The sequence below is a fragment of the Myodes glareolus genome, chromosome 7, assembly GCF_982192425.1.
Source record: "Myodes glareolus chromosome 7, mMyoGla1.1, whole genome shotgun sequence".
NCBI lineage: Eukaryota > Metazoa > Chordata > Mammalia > Rodentia > Cricetidae > Myodes > Myodes glareolus.
Genome location: NC_142032.1, coordinates 84015608 through 84043362, shown reverse-complemented (window position 1 = coordinate 84043362; position 27755 = coordinate 84015608). Strand labels below are relative to the sequence as shown.

Here is a 27755-nt window from a genome sequence, read left to right as displayed (position 1 = left end):
TTTATAGCTGTTCTAGCAGGTCTGATATTTGCTGTGTTTTTAATTTTTTGGGTTTTGGTTAAATTAAAAATTTGCAAATCTTTTGAGAAGTATCTATGAGTTCCACTTTGATTGGATTGTTTGTTTCTTTCATAATTGAGTTCCTTCTACTTCAGATATTTACCCCAAAATATGAGCTGTCTCTTCTGAAAGACCCCTGGAGTGGAGTGGATAACACGACCCCACCCCCCAAGAACTCTCGAGAGACCGTCCTTGCTGCAATCGCACGAGGTTTATTGACAGGAACCAGCACGTTGGGGCTGAAACTCATTTCCCACGCAGGGGTAGAGGAGTTCGACCCCGAGTGGCTGGGAGAGGGAATATTTAGGGGAGGAAACCACAACCCAAAGGGGGTAGGGAGGGCATCATTGGAAAATTCCGAAAATACCAGTGATAATCACAAGGGGGTAACTCCCCGTTTCTCAAGATTTTTCTCAAGATTATAATCTAACTTTATGATCAGCTAGTTCCTGGAACAGAATCACTGAACCAGCTAACCTAGATTTTTGGCTCTATTCTTCCTGCTAGAGGGGTCTGGATTTATCCGGGTCTTTCACTTCATTCTAGCATTAATTTAGAAAGTTTTTAGCTAGTTGTAATCCCTCTTTTTTTTATAAGTAATCTCATTGGCTATGCTTTTGAATTTTATGTAAGAAGAAATACGTGTTCAGATCAGCATCATGGAGGCCCTACTCTGTTTCCTTCTGCTTCTTTTACAGTTTTCAGATTTCATGTTCGATTTAATCCATTTGGGGTGATTTTTAGTTTTTGAAAGAAAATCTTATTATTCAGCCCTTATTGGCATTGTAGGCTGATTATGTCCCATACAATATAAGGTTCAGTTTAATTCTTCTGCGTGTGAGTAACTTCTTTCCTGGTACCGTTTTTGTCTTTGTGGGGCAAAGTTGGGTTTGCTCCTGTGCTACCTACCCCTTGCGTCACATGGCTCAGTATCTGTTGCTGGTGGCCATGTTCGAGGAGCAGCAGATGACAACTGACTTCAGGGTGTCGGCCTACCAAGCGAGTCCTGGTGGGCGAATCTAGGATAGGTAAGACCCCGAAATCACAGACCCCTGTCGTGGTCTGGTGCCAGCCTGGACCCTAAATAATTTCTCCGGACCAGAGGGGAGGTGTGGGAATAATTGAGACAACTCACATGGCTTTATCAGGAGGGAGATTTTAGGTGATCCCTCATGAAATCCTGAGTTCACATCCTGAAAATTCTTTGCATTTACTCTCCAGTCTTATATATCAAAACATAAACTGAGGGGGGAGATTCGTTAGCATTCTGTTTCACGGGTAACTAGGCAGATGTCTGAGGTTCCGTCCACACCTATTCTATGCCCATTTTGTTATGTCTCCCTATCTTCCTGCTCTGTAGGCCAGCTCTGTCATGTAGGCCGAATTAACATCTCTATCCCAGGCATCCTCCAAATTACAAAGAAGGAGCAAAACAATATTAGCATATCCTGATCCTTTTGGGATGGCGGCATCCTGTCTGGAAGGCTATGTGACCACCTTGTGTGTGGCCAGGTATGAACTGACCTGTGATTTTGACCACTATACAATGTAGGGCCTGCATAATATTGTCCCCACAGACCCCGGAATGTCTTTTGCTTCTACTGTGTCGTTACATGTTTGCTGCTGCTGCTGTCTCTGGTATCTGGCATGGTGTTGATGGGTGTGGGGAAATCTTCACCGCCTATAATACAGCATGTTTATCTCATGGATACATCCTCTTCTACAGGACATTTTTATCTGTGAATTATTATGAAGATGATTTCTTCCTAATCTGTACTGTCTAATTGACAATAATAATAATGATGCTAGTTTAGAGTTTTGATGAGGAAAAATAAAGCAAGGAAGTGTCAGCCAGCTGGAACACAGGAGTTTCTATCGAGGAGCTGTATAGACGGTGGCTGAAGTTCATGATTAAGAAGAACAATTGAGTCCCAGTAGCCCAGCTAGTTTAAATTCTTCTAATCTTAATGTTTGGAGATGTGTCCACAGGTTTCAGGGTGTATCATAACCAAAACAAAGTTCTGAAAATAACTTAGACTAGAATGTTTTTGTCAAATAGTTTGAAGGTGAAAAACCCAACAAGATAATCTAAAGTTTTAGATTGGTACACAGTTGAATGAGGAATCGTTAAGGTCAGGGAACAAGAACAAAGCAGCCCAATTATCATTATCTGGCCTGCCTTTCTTGCTAAGATTCACTGATGACCAAAGGTGATGATTAATTCCATATACCCATTTCTGCCCTTAATCTTCTGACATAAAAACTTTTGATGAGTGGGTCTGCATCCTAAAGATTCAAAGCTGACTGATTGTTTCTCATGTATAAAAGTTTGGTTTTGTGATTTCTTTAAGGTTCCTTATAAGATCACCTCTCAAGATAAGAAATAAAGTGACTGGTCTTTTCTTTGTTTTTTTTTTTATTATTAAAAATTTCCACCTCCTCCATTGCCCTCCCTCTCCTCCCCTCCCCCTCCCCCTCCCTCTCCAGTCCAAAGAGCAGTCAGGGTTCCCTGCCCTGTGGGAAGTCCAAGGTCCTCCCGCCTCCATCCAGGCCTAGGAAGGTGAGCTTCCAAACAGGCTAGGCTTCCACAAAGCCAGTACATGCAGTAGAATCAAAACCCAGTGCCATTGTCCTTGGCTTCTCAGTCAGCCCTCATTGTCAGCCATGTTCAGAGTGTCCGGTTTGATCACATGCTCCATCAGTCCCAGTCCAGCTGGCCTTGGTGAGCTCCCATTAGATCAGCCCCACCATCTCAGTGGGTGGGCGCACCCCTCGCATCCTGACTTCCTTGCTCATGTTCTCCCTCCTTCTGCTCCTCATATGGACCTTGGGCGTTCAGTCCAGTGCTCCAATGTGGGTCTCTGTCTCTATCTCCATCCATCGCCAGATGAAGTTTCTATGGTGATATGCAAGATATTCATCAGTGTGGCTATAGGATAAGGCCAGTTCAGGTGCCCTCTCCTCAGCAGCCCAAGGAACAGCTGGGGACATCTCCTTGGACACCTGGAAACCCCTCTAGAGTCAAAATACAGCCTGCCAGTAAAAGAACACCTTGCTTGATACACACTGTCAATCTATAACAAGTTGCTTGGATCTGAATGTATGTGGGTTCTTGGGATAATTTGTTTTCACCTGTAAAATGTTTAATCATGTAAGGGACATGGAATAATGCTGTTTTTTTTATACCTGTATTTATTGTCATCATTTACTTGAAAAACAGAATGCAACCACATTGTAATTTTTATATTGCTTGGAAGATTTTGCCTGGGATATATAAGCTGTAAGGGGAAGGGTAAAAATAGAGTTAGTATGAGTTAGAAGGAAAGCATCAAGAATGAGTGAGAGAAATCACCAGGAAAATAAAGAGTAGAGAATGCAAAAGAAGAATTAAGAAAAAGTCTGAAGGAAACCATTAAGAGTGCATGAGTGTCCTTTTCCCTAACCCCCTCAGATAAAAGTCAAAGTACATGCCAACTCTGTGAATTCCTTTTGAGCCCTGTTCTGCTGGCCTCCCAGGCTGTGATAGTCTGTTTTGGTGACTACAGTTTCTATTAGATTTTGGAGCTATGTTATGTGGTATGTCCAGCTGAGTCTTTTTCTCAGGTCCTTTTCAGTATTTGGAATCTTTATGCTTCCCTGAGAAGTTTTGAATAGTTTTTGCTCTTTCTGTGAAAAGACCAGAAAATGATAATAATAAAAACGACATTTGTAATTTTTGTGGGTTTTTTTCTGACTTTTTCCATTTTTGAGTTAGGTAGTTAACATGTATATGTATAGACAGTCTTTCCTTAGCATTGTATTTTATTTTGAAATCACTTATGTAAAAACTGGAATATTGTTGATAATATGCACACATACACATACCCAGAGGCTTCTCGTTACATGAATGAATGAATTGAATTAAAGGGTTTAAAAATTCATCCTATCTCTCCACAGAATGAACCAGTTCTAACTGCTGGATTTCTAGTCCAACCTGGAAGCTACACTGTGCATTTGTTAATGTGTGCATATGAATACTTATCACTATCTTGAAAAATACATTAAAATGATGTATAAAACTTACCCTTGTTTCTGATGTTGAGAGAAAGGAGTTTGTATCCAACTTTGATTCAAAATATAAGAAACTTGTCTGAGGTTTACACAATGGATTTTGTGTCCTGTGGCCATGCCAGTCCTTAGAGCACAGCGGAGGCTTTCGAGAATGGAAGATTTCCGGGAGTAAGTGGATTCTAAAGAATGAGGTTCTAAGACATTTTCGAGAACCTAGTCTTGCACCATCAGCCTCACGTGTTCGAGACTGCTCAAGATTTCCCTGGTTTGGGAGGACACTTTCCATCTGGTCTCTAACTTCTGAGATTAATTTTTTATTTCTGTTTTAGATATCTTATTAGTTTACGAGTTTCTATCCTGTTGGCGTTAGTGCTTCACAGAAGCCATGTCATGTAGTAAGTAAATTAGATCTAAATAGCAGGGAAAGCAGAAAGCAATATATAAAGGAAGCTGATGGTGGTTTATCAGGGAACTAGGAAGCAGTCTGCTGTAACCACTTGCTGGTGCATCTTCCTTCTGTTTCCCCACATTGTGATTTGCCAGGGACATGGAAACCCACCAACACCAGAAACTTTTCAGGGATGTATTAACCACACTCTTTACACAGCTGAGGGAAATCAGCCCAGAACAGATGCAGACATATGTATGTGTTCACACACCTGTGTACATGGGTATGTGTGTTTTTACAAATGCTGTCTCTGCTATCTTTTAGGTTTGCAGAACTTTTCGTGGAAATAGAAAAAAGACAAGAAGAGCTCGGTATCATTGGCTTTGGTGTCTCCATGACTACCATGGATGAGGTTTTCTTCAAGTGAGTACCTGTGCCCTACCCCCATGTCAGGTGACATCGTTTGCTCTCTGTGATTCCCAGTGACCTCTCTTTGGTCTCACAATTCTGCTTGTTCATCTGTCACGTGGAGGCAGCTTCTAAAGCCCCATTTTGACCCAGAAGCCCTTAATATTTCCTTATACTGTGGTTTCTGTTATTCTTTATAGCATTTCTCCTTTATATTAACACACACACACACACACACACACACACACACACACACTTCTCACATAGAAACCATCAACCAAAGAGAGCATATTGACCATATATTCATTTGCTTTATAAAGTAATCCATACATATATTAGATGTCTATAAAATTAGAAATATAAAATAAAACTGCAATTATCACTGTAATTTTGTAAAATGTAGAACATTTAATAACCATTTTACTCTAAAAACAAGAAATTCATGGTCTTGGAACTTTGTTCATGTTTTGTTTATTTTGTGCCTCAGAGCTGGGGCTGTTGTTTGGTGGCCAAGTGCTTTTCTGATATACACAAAGCCTTGCACCAGAAGTTTTGGGATGCTGGATATTAAACCCCCAGGTCTCAGGCATATTGGACAATTTATTTACCACTGAGATTCAATATTTTCCCTACACCCACACCCAAAGCATGTTTCCCATCATTAATGTTAGCATTGTGTAGAACTGTCATTTAAAAAATATCTTTTTGAAGGGCAGGAGTTAGGGAAATAATATTATAGTTAAAAGTTATTTCTTAATATATATTGACACGTGCGTGTATGTGTGTGTGTTTGTTTGTAGGGTCAGTAATCTGGAAGACTTGAAGCTGAATACTGAGTCTGCCCATTTGACTTCCACAGAGGACCAAAGCACAAATGAATATAACCAGAATATGAATGTGCCCAGAAATTTTGATAGAAAAAATTATCCAAGAAGATACTCTAATTCTTCACTCAATACTGGGGTGAGCATCTTCACCAAGAATACAGTGTTAGTATGTTTGGAAGGAATAAAAGATGACATTTCATTTTATTGGCTGAATTCAGAAAAGTTTTGGAGTACTTAGAGCAATCCCATCCACATAGGGGAAACCATGTAAGGAAAGTCACTTAATTTTCTTACTCAGTTGTGAAATAGTGAAGGGACAAAACTGGTTTATTTTATTTGTTTTATTCCATGTGTTTACTCACTATGTGGGGTGTGTGTGCATGTGTGCACATGTATACATGTACATGTGGAGTCTGCTCTCCTTGCACCGTGTGGGCTCTGGAGCTCCCGCAATGGTCAGCAGGCGGTGCAGCATGCTCTTCTAGCCTCTAAGCCATCTGCAGCCCAGATTTCACCTTCGTAGCTGAGCTTCCTCATAGGGATTACTTCCGCTTTCAGAAGTATTAGCTCATTCAGAGTTGAAGAAGAATGCTGGTACAAATGATTACAATCACTGCCCTCACACACGAAAGACATTTCACTCTAGTGCTGCTGTGCCTCAGGCCCCCGTGTTAGCACTGGGCTGTTGCCCCATTGTCTAACATTGTTTTGTTGCTCTCCTGATTTATCTTCCTTAAAAGTTTTTTTTTTTTGCATAGACATGCAGCAGAGATCTTTAGACCATGGATGTATCTGTCCAAGTTTCCTAGAAACACTTCTTATGTTTTCCCATGGGATTTGGGAGCTTGTGACGTAGGGTATTGTATACAATGAGTGTCTAGAATTTTGAGTCAAAGTTGTGATTCCTCACTGTCATTTACTGGATGATTGTCTTTGATCAAGCCCAGTTAGTGTGGATGAGGCTGTTTCAGGGAGCGGAATATAGTCGTGTGCACTGTGGAATGTCTGACATGAGATGCCACCCTGTGCCACCTCTTCTCCTGCTCTCTCTCTTTCTCTCTTGTGTGCAGATAAACTGTGGGGCATTTCTGTTTCTCTCCTGTTTTTCCTCAGTTTTTGAGGGTGAAGTCGGAGTTTTCAGGTCAGTCCAGAAAGGCTGATCACTGCGTTAAAGCACTTTTTATTTTTCTCATTCTAGAAACACACACACACACACACACACACACACACACACACACACACACACACACTAATCTCCTAAAAGCAGAAGTTGCCTTCTTCCTGTCGGGACCATGATGGGAGCAAAGTGTTCTCCCTCCACACTTTGTCTTACTTCTGGTCAAAGATAGCACCAATGTGGTTTCTTCTACTCAGAACACATTGGTCTACTAGGGATATTGTCCCACTCTGACTTATGTGATATCTATGTGTTAGGGAAAATACAATAATTGTATTTTAAAATTTCAGTATGCTTAGTATGTTCTCCTTTGACTCTCAAGTACCTTTTCTGAAGAGGTATGTATTTAGAGCAAAGGGTTCCATTATTTAACTGAAAAACAAACCCATACTCAACTATACATTGCCCCCAAAGCTTGAAAAGTAGACAAAATTATATATTTATGTACATTTTCTAATTAACCATGGGGGATTGCTTTGAACTTAGAGGTTAAGTAAAAATATACCGGACACATTGTAATCTTAAACTAAGTTATTCTTCTGTTTCCTGGAGCTCTGCAATCCTGCAGACCAGATATTAAAAGGTAGCCATAGAAACTTGATGCAAAAGGTAATGCTGAAAGATGGTGTTTAGCATAAGAGAATGGGCATGTTGTTCTGCAGAGGCTCTATGAACAGTGACTCCCTTCTGGGGACTTCCACAGTAATGAAGTTAGGTGCCAAGTTGTAATGCCTTCAGAAAACATGGTCTGCCAGCCCCACTCTTCCTTCTGTACATCTGTCACCACACAACTGAAAACATTTATGCTACTGACTTCCATCAAAATCTGTGCACACTGCAATGCTGCCTTTTCTCTCTTGCAGTGGGCTCTCTACGCCCAGCAGTTCCGAGCCATGCTCATCAAAAGGGCAGTGTTCTCTTGGCGCCATTGGAAACTGCTGCTATTGCAGCTGCTGGCACTTCTGGGTCTCATGTACCTTCTGATGAGAGGCATAAGCTTCTCAAAGCCTCGAGAACCTGGCAGGGTGATGGATTTGGAGCAGTACGGGGAGACCATTGTGCCCTTCTCAATTTCTGGAGATCCTGATTTGACCAAGAATCTCACCAAAAATCTTGAGATCATGTTAAAGGCTAAAAAACAAGAACTTCATGATGTGCAAGGTAAGTCTCTTACAACCAGAGAAAGAGCCCCAGTAGATGGAGACCTGCTTATAGTAATTTGAAAGGACAGTCTCAGCTGGAATGCTTAGAAATTCGTTCCTCTCCTCTCTTCTCCTCCTCCCCCCTCCTGTCTCATCTCTCCCCATCCCTTCTCTTATTTTGTAATAGGATTCACAAAACCAGCCAATCATAGACAAGAACCATCCTTGAAGGCCAATTGTTGGTGATGGATATACTCTAGATAGAAAGGGTCGTCTACCATACGGAGGAACCAAGATGAGATTTTTAGGGAAATTGAGACATTTAGAAGTAGTCATATCGCAGGAAACTGGAAAAGGGTCTTCAAAGAAGATTGTGAGCCTTCTCACAATTTCGATTGTGAGTGCTCTTCTGACTATAGAGGTTATTTCCCTGAGTAGATGCAGTCCACAAACCCAAGGGAGCATCTTTTTCTCAGCAAAAGATCCAAGTTCCTGAATATGAATCCTGAATATGTATTTCTCCTGAAGGAGCAAATAAATAGCCCCACAATAATAGCAGGGGATTTGAAGCTTTACTTTCAACAATGAGCATATCAGTAGACAGCATTTCAACAATAAATGGTGTACTTAACCAACACAGTAGCATCAAAAAGCCCAACAGGCCTGCACAAAACTGTCCAGTCTAGTCATATATAATTTATAATTTTATCAAGTACACGAGGATAGTTATTCAGGATATATTATATGTAATGTGGTCTAAAATAAGTCTTAAAAAATTTAAAAATCAAAATCACATGAAATATCCCTTAGGATCTTGATGGAATAAAACTGGAAATTAGTAACAGCAAGAAAGTCACAGAATTTATGCATACAGTAGAAATAACATACTCTTCAAGGACTATTGGGGCAAAGAATTTGTAAGGGAACTAAAAGACCCAAATAAAATTGAAATAATAACACATCAAAATGTATCAGGTGTAGTAAAACAATGCTAAGAGAAAAACTTTTAATTGAGAAAAACAGTGGAAAAACCTAACCTTACATTTAAGTAACTAAATGAACAAAATAAACCTCTGCTATCAAAGAAAAGAAAAAAAAATAGAGATTGAGTAAAGAGAAACAAAAGGAAAAAGCCAACAAATCAAAGTTTGCTTCTTTGAAAAGACCCAATTTGAGGCATCTTTAGATATGTTAAAAAGAAAGAAGGCTCAATAGCCTAAAGAGAAGTTAGGGAAAGGGCATTACTTCTCATTTTATAGAAATAAAGATTGTAGGGAGGGTTTGTGGTAATCTGTATAGGAAACAAAATAAGATACCCTCCATGAAATAGACCAAATTTCAGTAATTCACATGCTACTGAGATTCAAACATAAATCAACGCTCACTAGATCTGTGACTGATGGAAAGATTAAGCTGGTAATAGAAAAAAAAATCTTCCCATTAAAAAGCAATCCAAGACCAGATACCTTTATCAGTCTCTACTAAAAATAAAGACAGCTGAGTTCCAACCTCCTCAAAATATTCTGAAAAAAATTGGAAAGGAAAGAAGAGTTCCAAACAAATCCTATGAGGCCAGAATTCTTCTTAATACCCAAGGCAGGAAAAGATATCATAAGGAAATAAATATGATATTCCCAGCGAGTACTGTTACAAAAGTTCATAATAAAAGAGTAGCGAGTAGTTTAGTGGAGCATTTAACAGGGTTATGCTCTACGATCAAGTAGGGCTTCATTCTTGGAGTTAAAGGTAAACTCCATTCAGAATGAGAAAAGACTGGAAGCCTTTCCTCGGACTGGGAACATGACAGACATAGCAAGTGGGGTTTTCTATTTCCTTTCATATAAAACTTTAAGTCCTATCTAGAAAACTTAGACAAAAAATAGAAATAGAAAGACACCCAGCTAGGGTTATAGAGGTGAAACGATTTCTGTTCAGATGTGACCTGATATGCAGAAATACATAAATAACACACGCGCGCGCACGCACACGCGCGCACACACACACACACACACACACACACACTTTGTTACAGCAAGTACATGAATATGCCAATACTAGGTTGTTTATTTTCTTGATGTTTAGTTTTAATTCTTTGTATATCCTAGATATTGGGTATTTGCCAGGTGAATAGCTGTCAGAGATTTTCTCCTGTTCTGGAGAGAGAGTCTCCACTCAGTCATCATCCTTTGGTGCTTCAGAAGGCTTCTGATTTTATAAGATCCAGCCTGTCGAGTGTTTGCTCTGTTTTCTGAGCAACTGCAGTCCTATTCAGAAAACCCTTATCTATGCCTGAATCTTGAAGTATTTTTCCTACTCTTTCCTCTAGCAGTTTCAGAATTTTAGGCCTATGTTAAGATCTTTGATCTATTTGGAGTGAGTTTTTATGCAGGGTGAAAATAAGAGTCTAGTTTCCTTCTCCTGTGTAGATGTCCCCTTTCGCTAACACCATTTGCTAAAAAGAGTTTCTTTTCTCTGACTAATGTTTGGAGAATTTCTGTGAAAATCAGGTGACCGTAGCTACATTGTTTTATTTGTAGACCTTATATTGCATTGATTTAACTGTTTGCTTTTGTGCTAGTACCATGCCCTTGTTTTTGTTACTGTAGCTCCGTAATGTGCCTTGAAGTCAGCTATGGTGATATCTTCAGACTACTTTTTTTTTTAATTTTTACTTAATATTTCTTTGGCTATCTGAGGTCTTTTGCCTTTCCAAATTATTTTTTGTTTGTTTCTGTGACAAGTGACAGTGGTATTTTGGTGAGGACTTCAGTGAATCTCTAGATTGCTTTGGCAAGACAGCCTTTTTGACAATGTTGGTGGTCATTCCAACCCATGAACAAGGGAGACTGTGATGGTCAGTGTTGCTTTTCGGTTGAACAGAATCTGGACTCTGAGACAAGCACCCAGGCACACCTGGGAGAGATTATTTAGCTTCCACGTGAGCACATGAGGGGTTGTGTTAAATTGAGGTAGAAAGACCCATACTAAAGTACGTGGCACCGTTTCCCGGACTTGGGCCTGGTCTGCATACAGAGGAGGTAGGCAGCCTAGTGCCAGCGTTCATCAAACTCCTGCGGGCTGCCCATGTGATGTCATCAGCACTCGGGCTTTGGCTTCCCCTCTATGGTGGACTGCACTTGGCCTCTGAGCCAGAATGAACCCGTTCCCTGTTCAGTTACTTCCAGGGTGTTTGTCACTGCAGCAAGGAATAGTGAGGCAGGGGTATTTCTAGCCAATACTGTTTCTCTGCAATTTGCTGTCGTGTGTTTTCATTTTTCCTGTCTAGATCTTTTACTTCCTTTGTTAAATTAATGTCATGGTATTTTGTAGGCAGTTGTGAAGGGATTGTCTCCCAGGTCCCTTTCTTGGTGTGTGTGTAACTGGTATTTAGGAAGGTCACCACTTTTGCTTCTTCTTATTGAGTGTTAACCTTGTACTTTTCCACTTTGCTAAGTTCCTGTCAGTTCTATTAGTTTTCTGTCAAAGTCAGTATTGTCTTGCATAAAATCATATGATCTGCAGATGAGAACATTCTGATTTATTTTCCTGTCTGTATTCTTTGTATTTGTTTGCCTTATTGTTCTAGCTAAGACTTCCAGAACTATATTTAACAAGAATGAAGAATGTTAACATCCTGGTCTTGTTCCTGATTTTAAAAGCAAAAATACTTTTGAGATTTGCTCAAATAATTTGGCAATATATCTGTTTATCCTGGTTAGTTTTTCCTTAATTTGACACAAGCTAGAGTAATCTGGGAAGAGGGAATATCAGTTGAGAAAATGTCTCTGTAAGATTAGTCTGTGGTCAGGGGAAGCCTGGGAAGCATTTTTTTTTTTTTGATTAATGGTTGATACTGGAGGGCTCAGCTCACTGTAAGTGGTGCCACCTCTGGGAAGGTGGTCCTGAGCTGTGGAAGAGAACAAGCTGAGAAAACCATGAAGAGTTAACCATTAAGTAGTGTTCCTCCGTGGTCTGCCGTGAGTTCCTGACCTGATCTCCCTTAGTGATGGAACTGTGACCTGAGAGCTCTTGGTCATGGTGGTTTATGACAGCAACAGATACCTAACAGTGTTGTATGTAGCTTTTGTTATGTTTAGAGATGCTCCATCAATTCCTAATTTCTTCAGGACTTCTATTGTGAAGACTTGTTGAGTTTTGTCAAGAAGTCTCTTCTGCATCTATTAAGATGATCATGTGGTCTCTACCCTAGAGTCCACATTGGATTTTGTAAAAGGCCTTTTCTACATCTATTGATACAATCATGATTTCTGTAGTTGTGACTGTAGTGATGAATTGGATCATGTATATATGGACCACGCTAACTTGATCGCTATGAATAATCTTGTTAATGCAATCCAGTCTGGCAGTATTTTGTTGAGAGCTTTTGCATCTATGTTCATCAGAAAGTTTGGTATATAATTTTATTTCTTTTTGTTGTATCTTTTTTGGGTTTTGGATAATAGGTAATAGTGGATTCATAAAATCAGTTGCAAGCATTGTTTCCTTTTCTATCTAACGGAATAATTTGAATAGTATTGATATTAGTTCTCTGAAGATGTGGTAGAGATCTGCAGTGAATTGCTCTGGTTCTGATATATTTTTCCTTAGGAAAGTTTTAATTATTAATTCAGTCTCTTTGCTGGTTACACATCTGTTTAAATTGTTTATTTCAACTTGATTTAACTTTGGCAGGTTTTATGTGTTTTGAGATTCATCCATTTAAATTTTTTTTTAATTTTCCAAGAGAATGAAACATGAGTTTTTAAGTTAAGTTTTATTTTCTGATTTTTTTTGTATGTGTTAAACTGGCTCCTTTTCATTTTTAAGTTTATTATTTTTGTTTTCTTTCTTTTTCTTTTGGATAATTTCACTAATGGTTCCCTCCTCTTTCTCTTCTTTTTTTCTATCAGTTGAAGATCTAAAACTTATTTGTAGTTTTGAAGCCATAGGTAATAGCCTCGGCTCATAGTTTTACAAGTCTGGTTTAATATGAATCTTACTTTTAGGAATTTCTCTTTTTAGAGCTTAGATTCTTATTTTGGGGCTATTTGGGCAGATTTGTAGTTCTTAATTTGTGTCTTCTTAGATTCATGGAATCTCTAAAAGTTCTTACAAATTCATAGCTTTTTTTTTTTAAACTTTTTGCTATAATTCTTAGCACCCTGATCTGGTATGCTTTGTTTTTCTACAAGGATGGGACAAGAAGAGTTGTACAGATTTTTGAACTTAGTTCTCTGACTTTTTTTCCTCTTAAATATTTACAATCCCAAGTAACAGTAACTCTCTGTTCCTTCATGTAGACTTATCTTATATTTTTACTTAGCCTTCATATTCTCTGAGGAAGAGTTTGATTTTTTTTATGAGGTAATTTGTAAAAGCCAGAAGCAGGAGTACTTATAAACATTTTCATGTAGAAATGGAAAGATTTGAGAGGAAGAATGAAATTTGAGAGTGTTAATATCACTAGCCTGTGTTTTTTCATTTTTATTTTTTAGTGAAATTAAGCAGGCATAAAATTTGTGTGGCCAAGGGATGGATTTTTGGGGTAAATGGCCAAGATGTGCCGAGGCTGCTGTGAACTGCTGGACACGTAAACTACTGGGTTATTTCTCTTTAAAGCACACCTGGTTGCCAAGTGTGGTGGTCACATCTTTGATCCCAGCACTTGGGAGGCAGAGGCAGGTAGATCCCTGATTTCAAAGTCAGCCTAGTCTACAGAGAGAGTTCCTGGGCAGCCTGGGCTACTCAGAGGAACCCTGTCTCAAAAAACCAAAATCAAAATCAAAACAAAACAAAAAATGCACCCCCCCAAAAAAAAATAACCGTGTAGTCAGTGATATTTATTGCAGTTGCTCTCATGACCACTGTTATCTCCTCCTTCCAGGTGATGTCCAGGGCTACTTGCTGAGAAATAAAAAATGCATTTACTCATGCATCATTGCACTCTCCCTTACCGTTACCAGAGACAAAAAGGAGTTTACCTTCTGGTTCAACAACGAGGCGTACCATTCACCGTCACTATCCTTGTCAGTTTTAGAAAACATTATATTTATGTCTCTCTCTGGCCCGGATGCCACCATTACTGTCTCCAACACGCCTCAGCCTCAACGTGTCACTGAGAACAAATATAATAAGCAGTATGTATAATTTTTTTGCCTGGGATTTGTTAAATTGATCCTTTTCTTCCTGTCTCACTGTGTTTGTGATGAAGTGCTATTGTTAGCGATCAATATTATCATCATACCATTGTGTGTCCTTTATGTATTCTTTTTGTAGATCTACTTCAGCACTTCAGATAGTCTTTAACTTGTTATTTGGAATGAGTATTTTCACCAGTGGCTTTTGCCTTATGACAGTGACTGAGAGAGTTAGTAAAGCAAAGCACATCCAGTTTGTGAGTGGGGTCTACACCTTTAATTTTTGGCTCTCTGCTCTGCTATGGGATCTCATCATCCATTTTGTTGCCTGTGCTCTACTGCTGGTGAGTGTTTCATGGAATGTCTTGAGGGCCACCTCTCATACACTGTGAACATCGTCTGCTTGTCTGACATTTACTAAAATCTAAATGTCTTCAGAAAAGGATAAAAATGGTTTGACTAATCAATCAAGTCAGAGAATCTATTGGGGAATATTTCTCAGAGCAAAAAGAAAATCTTCCTTTTATATGTCTTTTAATGAAAGCATTCTCTGCTGAAACAGTTAACTCCTGACATAGTTGAGCACCAATATGTTCTGCCTTCAAAGCTGTTTTCTGTATGGAAGAATGTGTCCCAGCAGACTAGTGGTACCCTAGCAAACACCACAGACATTTTCCTTTTCCCAGTGATTCTCATTTGCTGGATTATACAAGAGATATTTGGACTCAACTTTTGAAGGTTTCCTTTAGAAATTTGTAAATTATGTCATGTACCATTCAAATTGTGTGTGTGTGTGTGTGTGTGTGTGTGTGTACTCACATATGTGTAAAGTTTTTGCTTTGAAAACAACAGGTAATAGACTAGATATCAAATAGAAGTTGAATATGAGTCTTCCAGAAGCCAAGACCAGGAGAAAAACTTTGGTCTGTTTGCATTTGTTACTTTCTCTTGCTTTTCCCTGTCTGGTGCCCTCTCCACAGCCACATTTATATGGCTAAAGGGAAAATGAGTTTCCATACTCAAAGTTAAAGAGAGCCCATCCATTTCTCTGTATAGAAGAAGGATATTAAAATCACACTGGCTCTGTGGTAATTTCATTTAGTTATATGACTCCATAAAGAATTAAAACGAATACCAGAAGATCAATTGGTCAAAAACTAAGAGAAAATGTAAAAATAGACACATACACCTACCTCAAGGTGCTCCAGATATCAATTTTCTCATAATAAGCTTAGAACACATGCATTTGACATAGCTCTCCGGTTAATAAGAATAGTTACATAGAGAAGTGGGCATGAACGGGATTGCTACAGTGAGTGGTATCTGTTATGTGTTTCAGAAATAGCTACAAGAATGGACCAACACAGACAACCGGTGAAGCGGTGAGGGCTGCGCTGACCACACCGGTCTGATCACTGCATGCTGTATTCCCGTTCCAGAATCACACACTCTACTCCAGATCAGGCACAGCTGTAATGTGCAAATTTGCACAGATAGTAACAGATACAGAGAGCATCCGCTGATAGGCAAATAATTTCACAAGATAATTTACATTTCAAAGAACAACCAGAAATGTTATAGTCAGAGAACAGACATGTGAACCTGAGCAAGTGAGAAGACATAACAAAAAACAAGGTTCATAAAATGGAGGAGCTGCCCACACCCACAGAAACGAGGCAAAGAAATGCTCAATGACAGAGGCAATATAATAGTGTGAGATATGTGGGTGATTTAGAGTAGAAACTTTGTGCATGGTGCTAGGCAATGTCAGGAGATAAGGGCATCAAGTTCAAGTGACTCCTGGCTAAGCATCCAGGGGTGGTCTCTCATGGAACATGAGCACGAGAAATTAAAGTGCTTCATCCCAGCAGAGCAAACACGGAAGGGGCTTGACTGGCGAATTAGGGTTTTAAGGTCTTGAAACTATCAGATAAATTGAGCAACAATAGCTCACATGATAGCAATTAAACACATATGCATATTCATCTTCAGGACAGATATGAAAATAAGGTTTAACACATACTGAGTAGGGAACAGAATGAAAATGAGATGAAAATGAGAGGAACATAAAACAGAACAGTGTGATAATGTAAACCCAACTCTCTCTCTCTCTCTCTCTATATATATATATATATATATATATATATATATATATATATATGAGTGTGTATATATATATATATATATATATATATATATATATATATATATACACACTCTAATTGCAAGGCTCAGGTTGTCAGCCTAAAAAACAAATTAATGCCAAGATGAATGCCAACTTATGAATGATATTTTAAATATGAGGACTTAAGACTGATCAGTCACACGTGTGCAGTTTCCAGGCCACAGGCTGTCCCTGGCTCCACATTCTTTTCACGTGTCTAGTTTGATCAGCCCACCCGTCCATGCCACATCTAAGCTCCAGGTCTTGCTCAGGTTACATATCCCACACTCAGTCTGTTGAGTTCCCTGAACCCTCACCTACCCTATCTTCTCTAATATTCATACCTAGCCCAGGCTGCACATATTACATGGATCCTCAGCCTCGTCAATCCTGCCATTCTCAACCCCAAGGCTGAGTCATGGTCACAAAGCCCCTGGAGCAGTCTAGTCTGGTGATTCCCCAGGACCCCAGATGACTTGCATCAGATCTCTTGTCTATGCCTAGCCCAGTCAGCCAACGAGTCCCTGAAACCTCACCTACCTATGCTATCCCTAACCCTTCTTGGACACGTGGCCTTTATGTAAGACCAGTTTGAGGCAGCTTAGAATTTTGCATTAGACATATGAGTCCACATACTCAGGTCTCACTGCAGAAACACAAATAACATGAAAGGTTAAGTGCATCTTCCCTCAAATCCACCAAACCAATAGAAGTATTCTTCTATGAGAATTACCTAGATGAATCCCAAGACATAGAAGTTAAAAGACAATCATAAACTCCAAAGATTCAAGGAGTTTAAAGAAGATGAGATCAGCCGGGCAGTGGTGGCGCATGCCTTTAATCCCAGCACTCAGGAGGCAGAGGCAGGTGGATCTCTGTGAGTTTGAGGCCAGCCTGTTCTACAAGAGCTAGTTCCAGGACAGGCACCAAAGCTACAGAGAAACCTTGTCTCGAAAAATAAAAAAAAAAAGAAGAAGATGAGACCAAACATTCAAATAATCTTAAAGAAAATAGTAAATTCCTGAGCAATACCTAACATAACACAAATATATGAGTATATGAAATGAGTGCAAACCAGGGTTTGAAAACTGAATTAAGTAAAGAGATGTAAATATTGGCAGAATTAAGCTGAAATGAAGACAGAACTGAAAACACAGTAACCCAACTGGAAAACTCAGGGGGAAGCCTTACAAGTAGAATGGACCAAGTAGGGAAAAAAAGAATATCAGAACTATAAGATAATAACGGATAAAGAAAATGTGACACATTTACACATTAGAGTACTACTCAGTGGTTTAAAGAAATGACATCTTGAATGCAAATGGATAGAAATAGAAAATACCATCCTGAGTGGAGGTAACCCAGAGCCAAAAGGATGAATATAGTATGTACTCACTCATAAGTGGATACTAGCCCTAAACAAAGGATATTGAGCCTATACTTCATGATCCTAGAGAAGCTAAATAACAAGGTGAACCCTAAGAAAAATATATATAGATCTACCTAGAAAGTTGAAACAGACAAGATGGCCTGACAAAACTGGAAATATAGGGGTGGGAGGAGAAGGGAAGAGGGTAGGGGAAAAAGAGGGGAGAAGGGGAGGGGCACGGAGAACTTGAGGGAATGGGAGACTCGAGATGGAGGAAGGACAGAGATGAGAGCAAGGAAAGAGATATCTTGATTGAGGGAGCCATTATGGGGCTAGCGTGAAACCTGGCTCTAGAGAAATTCCCAGGAATCCACAAGTTTGAACCCAGCTAAGACCCTAAGCAATGGAGGAGAGGGTGCCCGAACTGGCCTTGCCCTGTAGTCAGACTGATGACTATCATAAATATCACCAGAGAATCTTCATCCAGAAACTAATGGAAACAGGCAGAGACCAGCAGCAGAGCACTGGACTGAGTTCCCAAACTCCAGTTGAAGAGTAGGAGGAGTGAGAATATGAGCAAAGAGGTCAAGACCATGATGAGGACACTCACTGAAACAGTCTACCTGAGCTAATGGGAGCTCACCAATACCAGCTGGACTGGGAAGGAACAAACATAGGACTAAACTAGTCCGATTGACAGTTGCATGGCTAGGGGAGACTGAGGGGCCACTGGCAGTGGCACCAGGATTTATCTCTACTGTTTGTACTGGCTTTCTGGGAACCTATTCTCTTTGGATGGATACCTTGCTCAGTGTAGATATAGTAGGGAGGACCTTGGACCTTCCCCAAAGCAATGTGCCTTACCGTCTCTGAAGAGTGGATGGGGAGTGTGGTGGGGGAGTAGGCAGAGGGAATGGGAGAAGAGGAGGGAGTGGGAACTGAGATTAGTATGTATAATGAAAAATGATAGTTCATTTTCTTTTTTAAAAAATAATATAATAAAATAAAAATTAAAAAAGATATTAGATCATACATGGCAATAATATAAAAAAAATTAGACAGAGACCCGAAAGGATTACCCAGAACTGTGGGAAGTCATTAAAAGACCAAGTCTTCAAAATTATAGATACAGATGAAGGAGAAAAATTTCAGGTCAACTGCAAAGACCAGATCTTCAACAAGGTCATAGAAAAAAATGCCCCCAAATTTAAGAAACACCTATAGAAATACAAGAAACACACAGAACACCAAATTCTTCACCTATCAGCGGATGCTCTCTGTATCTGTTACTATCTGTGCAAATTTGCACATTACAGCTGTGCCTGCTCTGGAGTAGAGTGTGTGATTCTGGAACGGGAATACAGCATGCAGTGATCAGACCGGTGTGGTCAGCGCAGCCCTCACCGCTTCACCGGTTGTCTGTGTTGGTCCATTCTTGTAGCTATTTCTGAAACACATAACAGATACCACTCACTGTAGCAATCCCGTTCACAACCATTTCTCTATGTAACTATTCTTATTAACTGGAGAGCTATGTCAAATGCATGTGTTCTAAGTTTATTATGAGAAAATTGATATCTGGAGCACTTTGAGGTAGGTATATGTGTCTATTTTTACATTTTCTCTTAGTTTTTGACCAATTGATCTTCTGGTATTCCTTCTGATTCTTTATGGAGTCATTCAGCGAAACAAAATTACCACAGAGTCATCATGGCTTTAATGTCCTTCAGAGTCTTAAGCCATTCCTCCGGCAGCTGATAGCACAGGGTCATCTCCCTCATCCAGTCAGAAGCTGCTGGCAGGAGCCGTGCTGCAGCCGCTCTGATCCCCAGTCTGGGCAAGGGCTGCCCTCTCCCTCCTTCCCCACCAAGTACCTTGAGGAACTTCCCTCAGATTCTCTGTTTTCCCACTCATTCCTCATAATGTTGACTCCATAAAACATTTTTAAAGATTGAAACCTCAGGTTATTTCCTTCACACTTCAGTTTACTAGGAAATATTTGAAAAGTTATTTAAACAATCTGCCCTCTTCGTAGAAATTCAGATGTTGAAAAACTAGCAAAACCCCAAACCCTAAAGTAGAAAATATGGTCTTAATAACTCTGAAATTTGAGAATCCACCCCCCCAAAAAAACCTGTAAGGAATTCTAAAACAAAACCTTATAATGATAAGAAAATTTAAGCTAGCATAATTAACATAACCAACATAAGAACATCATTATTTTAATAATAGTGAATGATGTAATACCTTAGTATTACAATGTAGAGTTATGATCCTTTAGTGTTAACCTTAACAAAAGGAAGGCAATAAAAAGAAGGAAAGGAATAAAGGAAGATTTCTACAAAGTGAGCTGATTTGTAAAAACAGAGATGTTGAGAGTGAGTTTCCTTGGAATTGGGAGTAAAGGAAAAAAATGCAACTTGGTCCCGTAGGAGAATGGAATGAAAGCATTCTCAGTCAAGACAAAGCAGAAGGCAAGAGCTATGGCCACGCTCAGTGGGGAGGAAGTCGCTCACCAACAGAACGATTTGGTTGGTGAAAGTCAGTTCCATCAAAGGGACCTTTTTCCCTTCACTAAGATTCCAGGCTTTTAGGTTAGGTATTGAGTGTTATAGTCAGAATCTGAACTGCCCTACGAAGACTCATAGTTTGATAATTTGTTCACTTCCTGGTAAGGCTGCCTGGGGTCTATGGTACCTTTAGGAGGTGGAGTCTAGTTACTAGAAGTAGGCCATTAGGGGCATTTTTTCTTTTTTTTATTAATTTTTTAAAATTTATTTTACATACCAACCACAGTTTCCCTCCCTCCTCTCCTGTTTTGCCCCCTACTTCCCATCTACCATCCACTCTTCCTTGGTCTCTCTTCAGAAAGGGGCAGGCCTCCCATGAGGGCCAACAAAGCATAGCATATCAAGTTGAGGCAGGATCAAACTCCTCCCCCTGCATCAAGGCGGTGGGAGGCATCCCAGCATGGGGAATAGCTTCCCCAAAACCATTTCATGCACCAGGGACAGGTTCTGATCCCGTTATTAAGGGTCCCACAAACAGACAAAGCTACACAACTGTCACCCACATCCAGAGGGCCTAGGGTGGTCCCATGAAGGCTTTCTAGCTGTTGGTCCAGAGTTTTTGAGCTCCCAGAGCTAGGTAAGCTGTCTCTGTGGGTTTCCCCATCACCACCTGGACCCCCTGGCTTGTACAATCCCTCCTCCCTCTCTTCAGCTAGACTCCTGGAACAAGGCCCAGCGCTTGACTGTGGATACTAAACAGGGGCAGGTTTTTAACATTATCAGCTCAGCCCTTCCAGCAGCTCCTTGCCTCCCTGTCAGCCAAACAGTTGAGCAGCCTCTCCCTAAAGTACCTGCCAGTTGCTATGGCCATGAAACTCAGCAGTGTAGACAGAAGCTAACGCACATCGTTTGCTTTGTGTCTCGGTGTCCGTCTCAGCTGGTGTTCCTAATCACTGATGTGGACATCCTGTTGGAGCAGTACCACTTCCTGGACACGCTGCTCATCCTCCTGCTCTTTGGCTGGTCTGTCATCCCCTTCATCTACCTGCTAAGCTACTTGTACAGCAGTAGCACCAGCGCCTACATCAAGATCTTCGTCCTCAACCACTGCTTAGGGTTTATGAGTATAATTCTGGATGCTGTGGTAAACATCATCCCAGGTAAGGGATTCGCAAACTTTCTTCCCTTCAGGAGCTTCTTGTAAGTAAAGAAAAATGACGTTCTGGAAAAGCAGCACTACGCAGTTCTTTTGTTCTGGCTATCCGAGGAAAATAAATCAGTTAATAAGCTTTATTAAGTGCCTTTAACATTATAACACTAGATTGAGTGAAACATAAGGCCACATTGAGCCGCTAATATCATAAACTAGTCACCTTTTTAAGGCTTTGTTTTCTCGGGCTTCCTCTTTGATCGTGACACTCAAGGACAATGATGATGATCACAAAGAGGGACTCTTGAGACTGAAGGCTGCTGCCGCTCCTTCACCAACGCACAGCGTAAACATTCATGTGCTAAGTTACTTAGCAATATGTGCTGGAGAAACCAGGAGAAAGAAGCTTCTAACAAACCCCTGCCATCAAGTCGTGTCCTCCCACTGGATCTTTGGTTATTTGAGAGTGCTTTAATATTTATGGTGTAACTTTTCAAGGGATGCCACTAAAGGCAGATAAAGGAATTTGTTCTTTAATTTGTAGAAGTTGTTCTTCAGTCTCATTCCCCAAATTAGTCATTTGGCTATCAATTATCAATTGTTAATTATCTCATTCCCCAAATTAGTCACATTGCTATCAGTTATCCTCTGTAGTATTTCCTATTTCTGCTATAACAAATTACCACTAATGTATAATTTATATTGATTTAAATAAGTGCCCTTAAATAAATACAACTACATAATTACCTGTCCCATAAACTTGCCTGACATTTGGGAATCAAGAAGTGAGTCAAGAGTGACTGATTTGAAATGGATTCTTTTATTTGATAGATCATCATTGATAAACAGTTTATAACTTCATTTTTATAAGTTTGCTAAACAGTAGATTTAGAGAAAAGAACTATTCACATAACTGAAAAAGCAGGAAGAATACAAAATACCCTTCAGTCATCATGAAATCAGTATCTGAGTGTGCAGAGCCATTTACATGTTCACCTAAAATGAGAGTTTATTCAGCAGTAACTCTGAGCAGCTGTAGGGACATCTCCTCTCAGGAATCTTTAGAGACGTTCAGAAGTTTCACGTGGAAATAAAGGAGCTAGTCAATGTGTGGAGAATGACTTCATAATGTTCGATCCTAAACAGCAATGTCTGTATCACATTCCCTCCTCCCAAGACTCAGGGATCGTGTCAGAAGAGTGGGCAGAAAGAATGTAAGAGCAGGAGCTGTGGATGGCTACAAGAAAACTGTTTTCTGAACACATCGGGGCAGCTGCAAAGCAACTGAGACAGCATGTGCAAGTGCTGGGCAACTTAAACCAGACACAAGGCCATCTATTGGCAGTTGATAGGCGCTGGGAGAGGAAGAGTCAGTTTTATTTAAGGGTACGGCCCCTAGTGAATTAAGTGTCTTCTAGTGAAGGCCATACATATAAGAGTATATATGCAGCATAAACTGCTTGGATGGTTAAAAATGAGAGAGAGAGAGAAAGAGAGAGAGAGAGAGAGAGAGAGAGAGAGAGAGAGAGAGAGAGAGAGAGAGAGCAAAGTTCTGTGTTTCAGAAAGAAAAGAAAGGGCAGGGTGGTGGTGGCACACACTTTAATCCCAGCACTCTGGAGGCAGAGGCAGTCAGACCTCTGTGAGTTCAGGGCCAGCTTGGTCTACAGAGCGAGTTCCAGGACAGGCTCCAAAACTACAGAGAAACCCTGTCTCAGAGAGACAGAGAAGTAGAGGGGATTTGGTAGGAGGGAGGGTGTAAATATGATAAAATATAGTGTATAGAATTTTCAAAGAATTAAGAATGAGGAAAATGTCATGGGACTATCTCAATGATTTCATGGAGGATTTTTAGAAACTGTACTTACCTTTTTCTGTTTGAAAATTCTACCATAAGATGGAAGTAATAAAGTACTGGGAATATTTAGTTAGGAAGTTTCAGAAAATAGCTGCGTATTGAGCACCAAATGCCCTATCTTCTCAAAAGATCATCAAGAAAATGCAACAGAAACCATCAGAACTGACTCTGACCAAGCTTTACAAAGCGTCAAACATTTATTGGAAATGATTGACTACTGGATCAATATTGAAGCAATGGAAGACGGTAGGGAAGATTAATGGCATACTTGCATGTCTTGCCTACCCCTATGCCAACTTGATGGCAGTCTTGATGTCTTGAAGGAGTTCATGCTCCCAATGTGGAACCCAATCTTTGACTATTGGGAAAGAAGCAGGCTTTCTTCATACGCTTGTATGTTGGTCCATTCTGCTCTTAGCAGGGGTTGCTCAGAGAACTGTGTCTCTGCTTTACTTAGCTCACAATCCAGCTTTTATGGGAAACAGTGTACGATTCAGTAGGATTGTAGATTATGAAATGACTCTTCAGTGTTTGGAAGATGACATTACAGTTAAGATAGAAAACAGATTGTCCAAGGGCAGGAACAACAGCAAACCCCCAAACATGGAAATTATATCATTCAAAGGCATTCGTGTATATAATATAATTTACATCACTTAAAGAATACACTAATAGCTCTTTTAAAGCTATGGAAGTAGATTAGGAGACATTCTGAAAGAGTAAGGGATCGGTGGGAGTGAGGAAAGGAAAGGGTATATGACTAAGGTATATTATATACATGTATAAAATATGATAATTAAACCCATAGTTTGAATAATTAATGAAATATGATCATATATAGAGAAAAATCACAAGAAATCCATAGGAAAGTGACTATAGCTAAGGAACGCTCAGTCAGTTCCAGGGTGACAGAGTAACACACAAGCCTCGGCTTATTTCTCTACATCTGCAACAAACAATCTAAAATGAGCTTAAAGAAATTTAACTCATCATGGGATCTAAAGAAAATATTTCAGAAAACTCCAAGGAGACAAAAGACTTGTCCACTAAAAACTGAAACATCACTGAAAACAAAGCAAATGTAAAGGTGCCCAGTTTCCAGTTCGACTGTATCAACAATGCTAAGATTCTGCCCAAACTGACAGATACACCCAGCATAGTCCCTAGGGAGATTCCGACAGCACTGATTTTCACAGAAATGAGCATGCTCCAGACTCCTGTGGAATCTCAGTGGAACAACGGTGGGCTTCTCACAGGCTCTGCCATCAAAATTTACTGTGAATGTACAGCGCTTCAAGTGGGATTGTCCTGGTGCAATGACAAATGCCTAGGTTGTGTATGGATAATATAATGAATGCACCAGAAAGCCCAGACATTAAAAAAAACCTCCTCACTTATAAGGTCTCTTGATTTGCAATAAGACTCCAAGATCATCCAATGGAATAGGGTCTTTGATAAATAGTACCCCCCCCCCTGAAAATGAGAGACTGCACCCAGAGGAGTGAAGTTGAAACCTGTGTTATACCATTGACAAAAGTGAGTTCAGTGGTCTACATTTCAGAGTTGGGACATAAAGCTAGGAAGGAAATCAGTACGAAGTCTCTCTGAGCTTGGCAAAGGATTCTTAGATGTGACACCAGAAGTACAGGCTGTGGAGGAAAAGGTGTGTGAATTAACTGTCGCCAAAATGAAACCCTTTGTGCATCAGGTATAAAGGAAGGCAAACCGTGTCAGCACAAATAACTCCCAAGTGCATATTCGATAAGGTCAGTTATAATCTAGTCTATAGAAAAGACAATGCTTTTTTACCCATCAAAAACAAAAAGGCAAATATCCCCCCAATAAAATGTATGAAGGGCTTTAAACAAGTGTTTCCCGTGAAATATACATGAATGCCAACTATATGAGATGTTCAGCAGCATTAGATATTAGGAAAGCTACAGGGGAATGTCAAAGGGTGGCACAAATTCTCCGTAGGAACCATGGGAAGACCTCCAGAGCATCCCTGACCTTTGCAGGTTCAGGGTGGAGGATCTTGTGGAGCAGATCCAACAAGAAGGCCTTCCTACTGTGATTGGTACATGGTGTGATTTGTTGGCATTTTGCTCTGACTGGTCAATACTTGGCCACAGAAAGTGGCATGCTTGCTCAGGGATAAATAATTTAATACCTGTGCCTTCACATTGCATTTTTTGTCTATTTTCATCTTGCTCTATACCCCATTATATCCGTTTCTAGCACCTTATCTCCCAAGGAGTCACTTTGCTCTTTAGAAGAAATTGGTATGCTTGGTGACAGATGCCAGGTAACAGCCCTTTAACACTATCCTGTAAGCCCTGACATTGAGAAGTTGATGTCCCAAATTATTTTTTTAAGACTTTATGTACTAACAGCAATTATGACCTTTTTTAATAATCTTGTCATGACATCAGCTACTGAACAAATTATAAATTACATAAGGACTTCTCTCTTTCTCTATCATTTGTTCTTCTCTACTAGTGGCTATCTTTGTTCTTATAAATATAGAAAGAATATAGATTATATATAGTTAAATTAGCACATCAGAATAAAATGTCATAGTGAAACCTATTTTGTATAATTAATTATGCTGTTAGTCTTTTGAGAGCCTCAGCTTTAAATTTGTTCCTTTAAAGATGGATTTTTTCAACTGATCAATCACTTCTAACCCATTCTTTACTGTTGAATATTAAACTAAATTTCCTTTAATTAAGTAATACTTGAGACAGGTCATAGAGTTGTAGGGAAGATTGGCCTAGAACTCTCACTATGTAGCTCAAGCTGCTCTCAAACTCCTGATCTTCCTGCCTCGGCTTCTGAGTTCTAGGACTGCAAGTTCATACCACCATGCCTGATATAACCTTACTTCTTCATGGATCGCACAGCAAAGGAGGTGCAAGAAGTAGCAGCCAATGCTCTTCTGCTCTCTCAGATAGCCGATCATATACACATCAGCTTTCCTTAAAGGATTTTCCCAGACTGTAATCATTGATAAAGTTGTGTTCTAGAACATCAAGCATAGACTAGAATTCCTTGAGAATAATGCTATGCCTTGTCATTTTCTCAGTTTAATTTTGTCAGAGCATGCTAATGTTATCTATTAAATCATAGACATCAGCTCCAGGACTAAGACCTTCATACTTGACTCGCTGCTGTTGTTACCCATGTATAACCTTGGGATGAGCATCTACAAATACTATAACATGCAAGAGTTGAAGAAAATATGTTCTTCAGAATATGCTAAAATCTTGGAAATTTGCCGTGAAAATGGTAAGTATTTGAGGCTCTCTGTGATTCATGAGAGTCAAGAATTATATCACTTTACATGTGAATAATTTTTAGTATCACTGGGTATCTGTGCAGCAGATCAAATTATGCATTGCCATCTACTATTTGAGAGAATATCATGCACTATGTCACAAACACAGCTTAGCTAAGATTCAAAATGTGTACACATTTCCTCTCATGAGAAGGGTCTCCATAGAGAGGAGGTAGTTACTCTCTTCATTGAATTTACATTTCCATCAGGCTGCTCCCCTACATACTAGCGTTTGAAGAAGAGGTGCCAACCAGTGTTAGATTATGTCTTGTCTAACCTGGGGCTGGGCACATGAGAGATGTGTAAAGGTTTGTGAATGCGTAGTTAAAGAGTTACTTTGGTAGTGAGAGAAGAACACAAGCTCAGTGAAGAGGCAGGGGTAAGCATTCCAGCTTGAGAGATGTCTCAGGAGGAGGCCGCACACCTATTGTACACTGTGAAGCCCTCTCACAACGGAAACGGAGAGAAGGCAAGTGCACCTGGGAAGTACAAGCCAGGCTCTAGATGTGACAGTAGATATGAGTGTCTGCGACAGGAGAAAATAGAAGCAGTTGTGCCCCAGATTCCAGTCACGCCGAGAGAGTTCAAATGATGTAGCCGGAGGGGAAGCGAGAGAAGAGGGGGAGTCTGTAAAGTCTGGAGGAAGATACAGTGGGTAACTTCATCAGCCTCGTTTCCAGAATCCAACAAACAGCTTAGGAATAAGTGTGAATGGAAGCACACTAGGTGTATGGCCAAGAAGTCAGATCATTCATCAATTCATAAGAGTTAGGAAATTTCAAGTCAAATTTGAGAGCAACAAGTCAAAAAGTTAAGTCCATCGTGCTGGCTAGAGGTTTGGTGCTCTTTTTTGAACAGAATGAATAGAACAAGGAGTCTAGGGATCAGAAGAGACACATATGAGCTGGAAAATTCTAGCCACCAGCTACATCAAGTTCATGCAGGCTAATCCAACAGCAGCAGAATGCATGTTTTTCATGTGTGTGCACAGAATCCTCATCAAAACAGACTACAGAAGAGTTCTCTTTAATGTGACTAAAGCATACTGTGTCCGTGTGTGCACATGTGTGGGTGTCTATTTTATATTATTTAATGTCCCTCAGTTCCATCCAGGTTGTCACAAGTGCCAAGAGTTCATCCATTTCTATGGATGAGTAGTCCCCTGCTTGTCTGTTATAGA

The 27755-nt window shown here is 40.0% G+C and overlaps 1 protein-coding gene across 3 annotated transcripts in view; it reads left to right on the top strand.

Moving 5' to 3' along the window:
- LOC125417124 (phospholipid-transporting ATPase ABCA3-like) overlaps nt 1–27755 on the top strand; it is a 108431-nt gene that overhangs the window by 55257 nt on the left and 25419 nt on the right. For all 3 annotated transcript variants that reach the window (XM_085693012.2, XM_085693011.2, XM_085693013.2), the window contains exons 17-23: nt 4823–4921; nt 5707–5869; nt 7774–8071; nt 13937–14189; nt 14329–14533; nt 21170–21392; nt 26368–26526. In XM_085693012.2, coding sequence (XP_085549138.2) covers nt 4823–4921; nt 5707–5869; nt 7774–8071; nt 13937–14189; nt 14329–14533; nt 21170–21392; nt 26368–26526 — 1400 coding nt within the window. The remainder of the gene's footprint in view (nt 1–4822; nt 4922–5706; nt 5870–7773; nt 8072–13936; nt 14190–14328; nt 14534–21169; nt 21393–26367; nt 26527–27755) is intronic.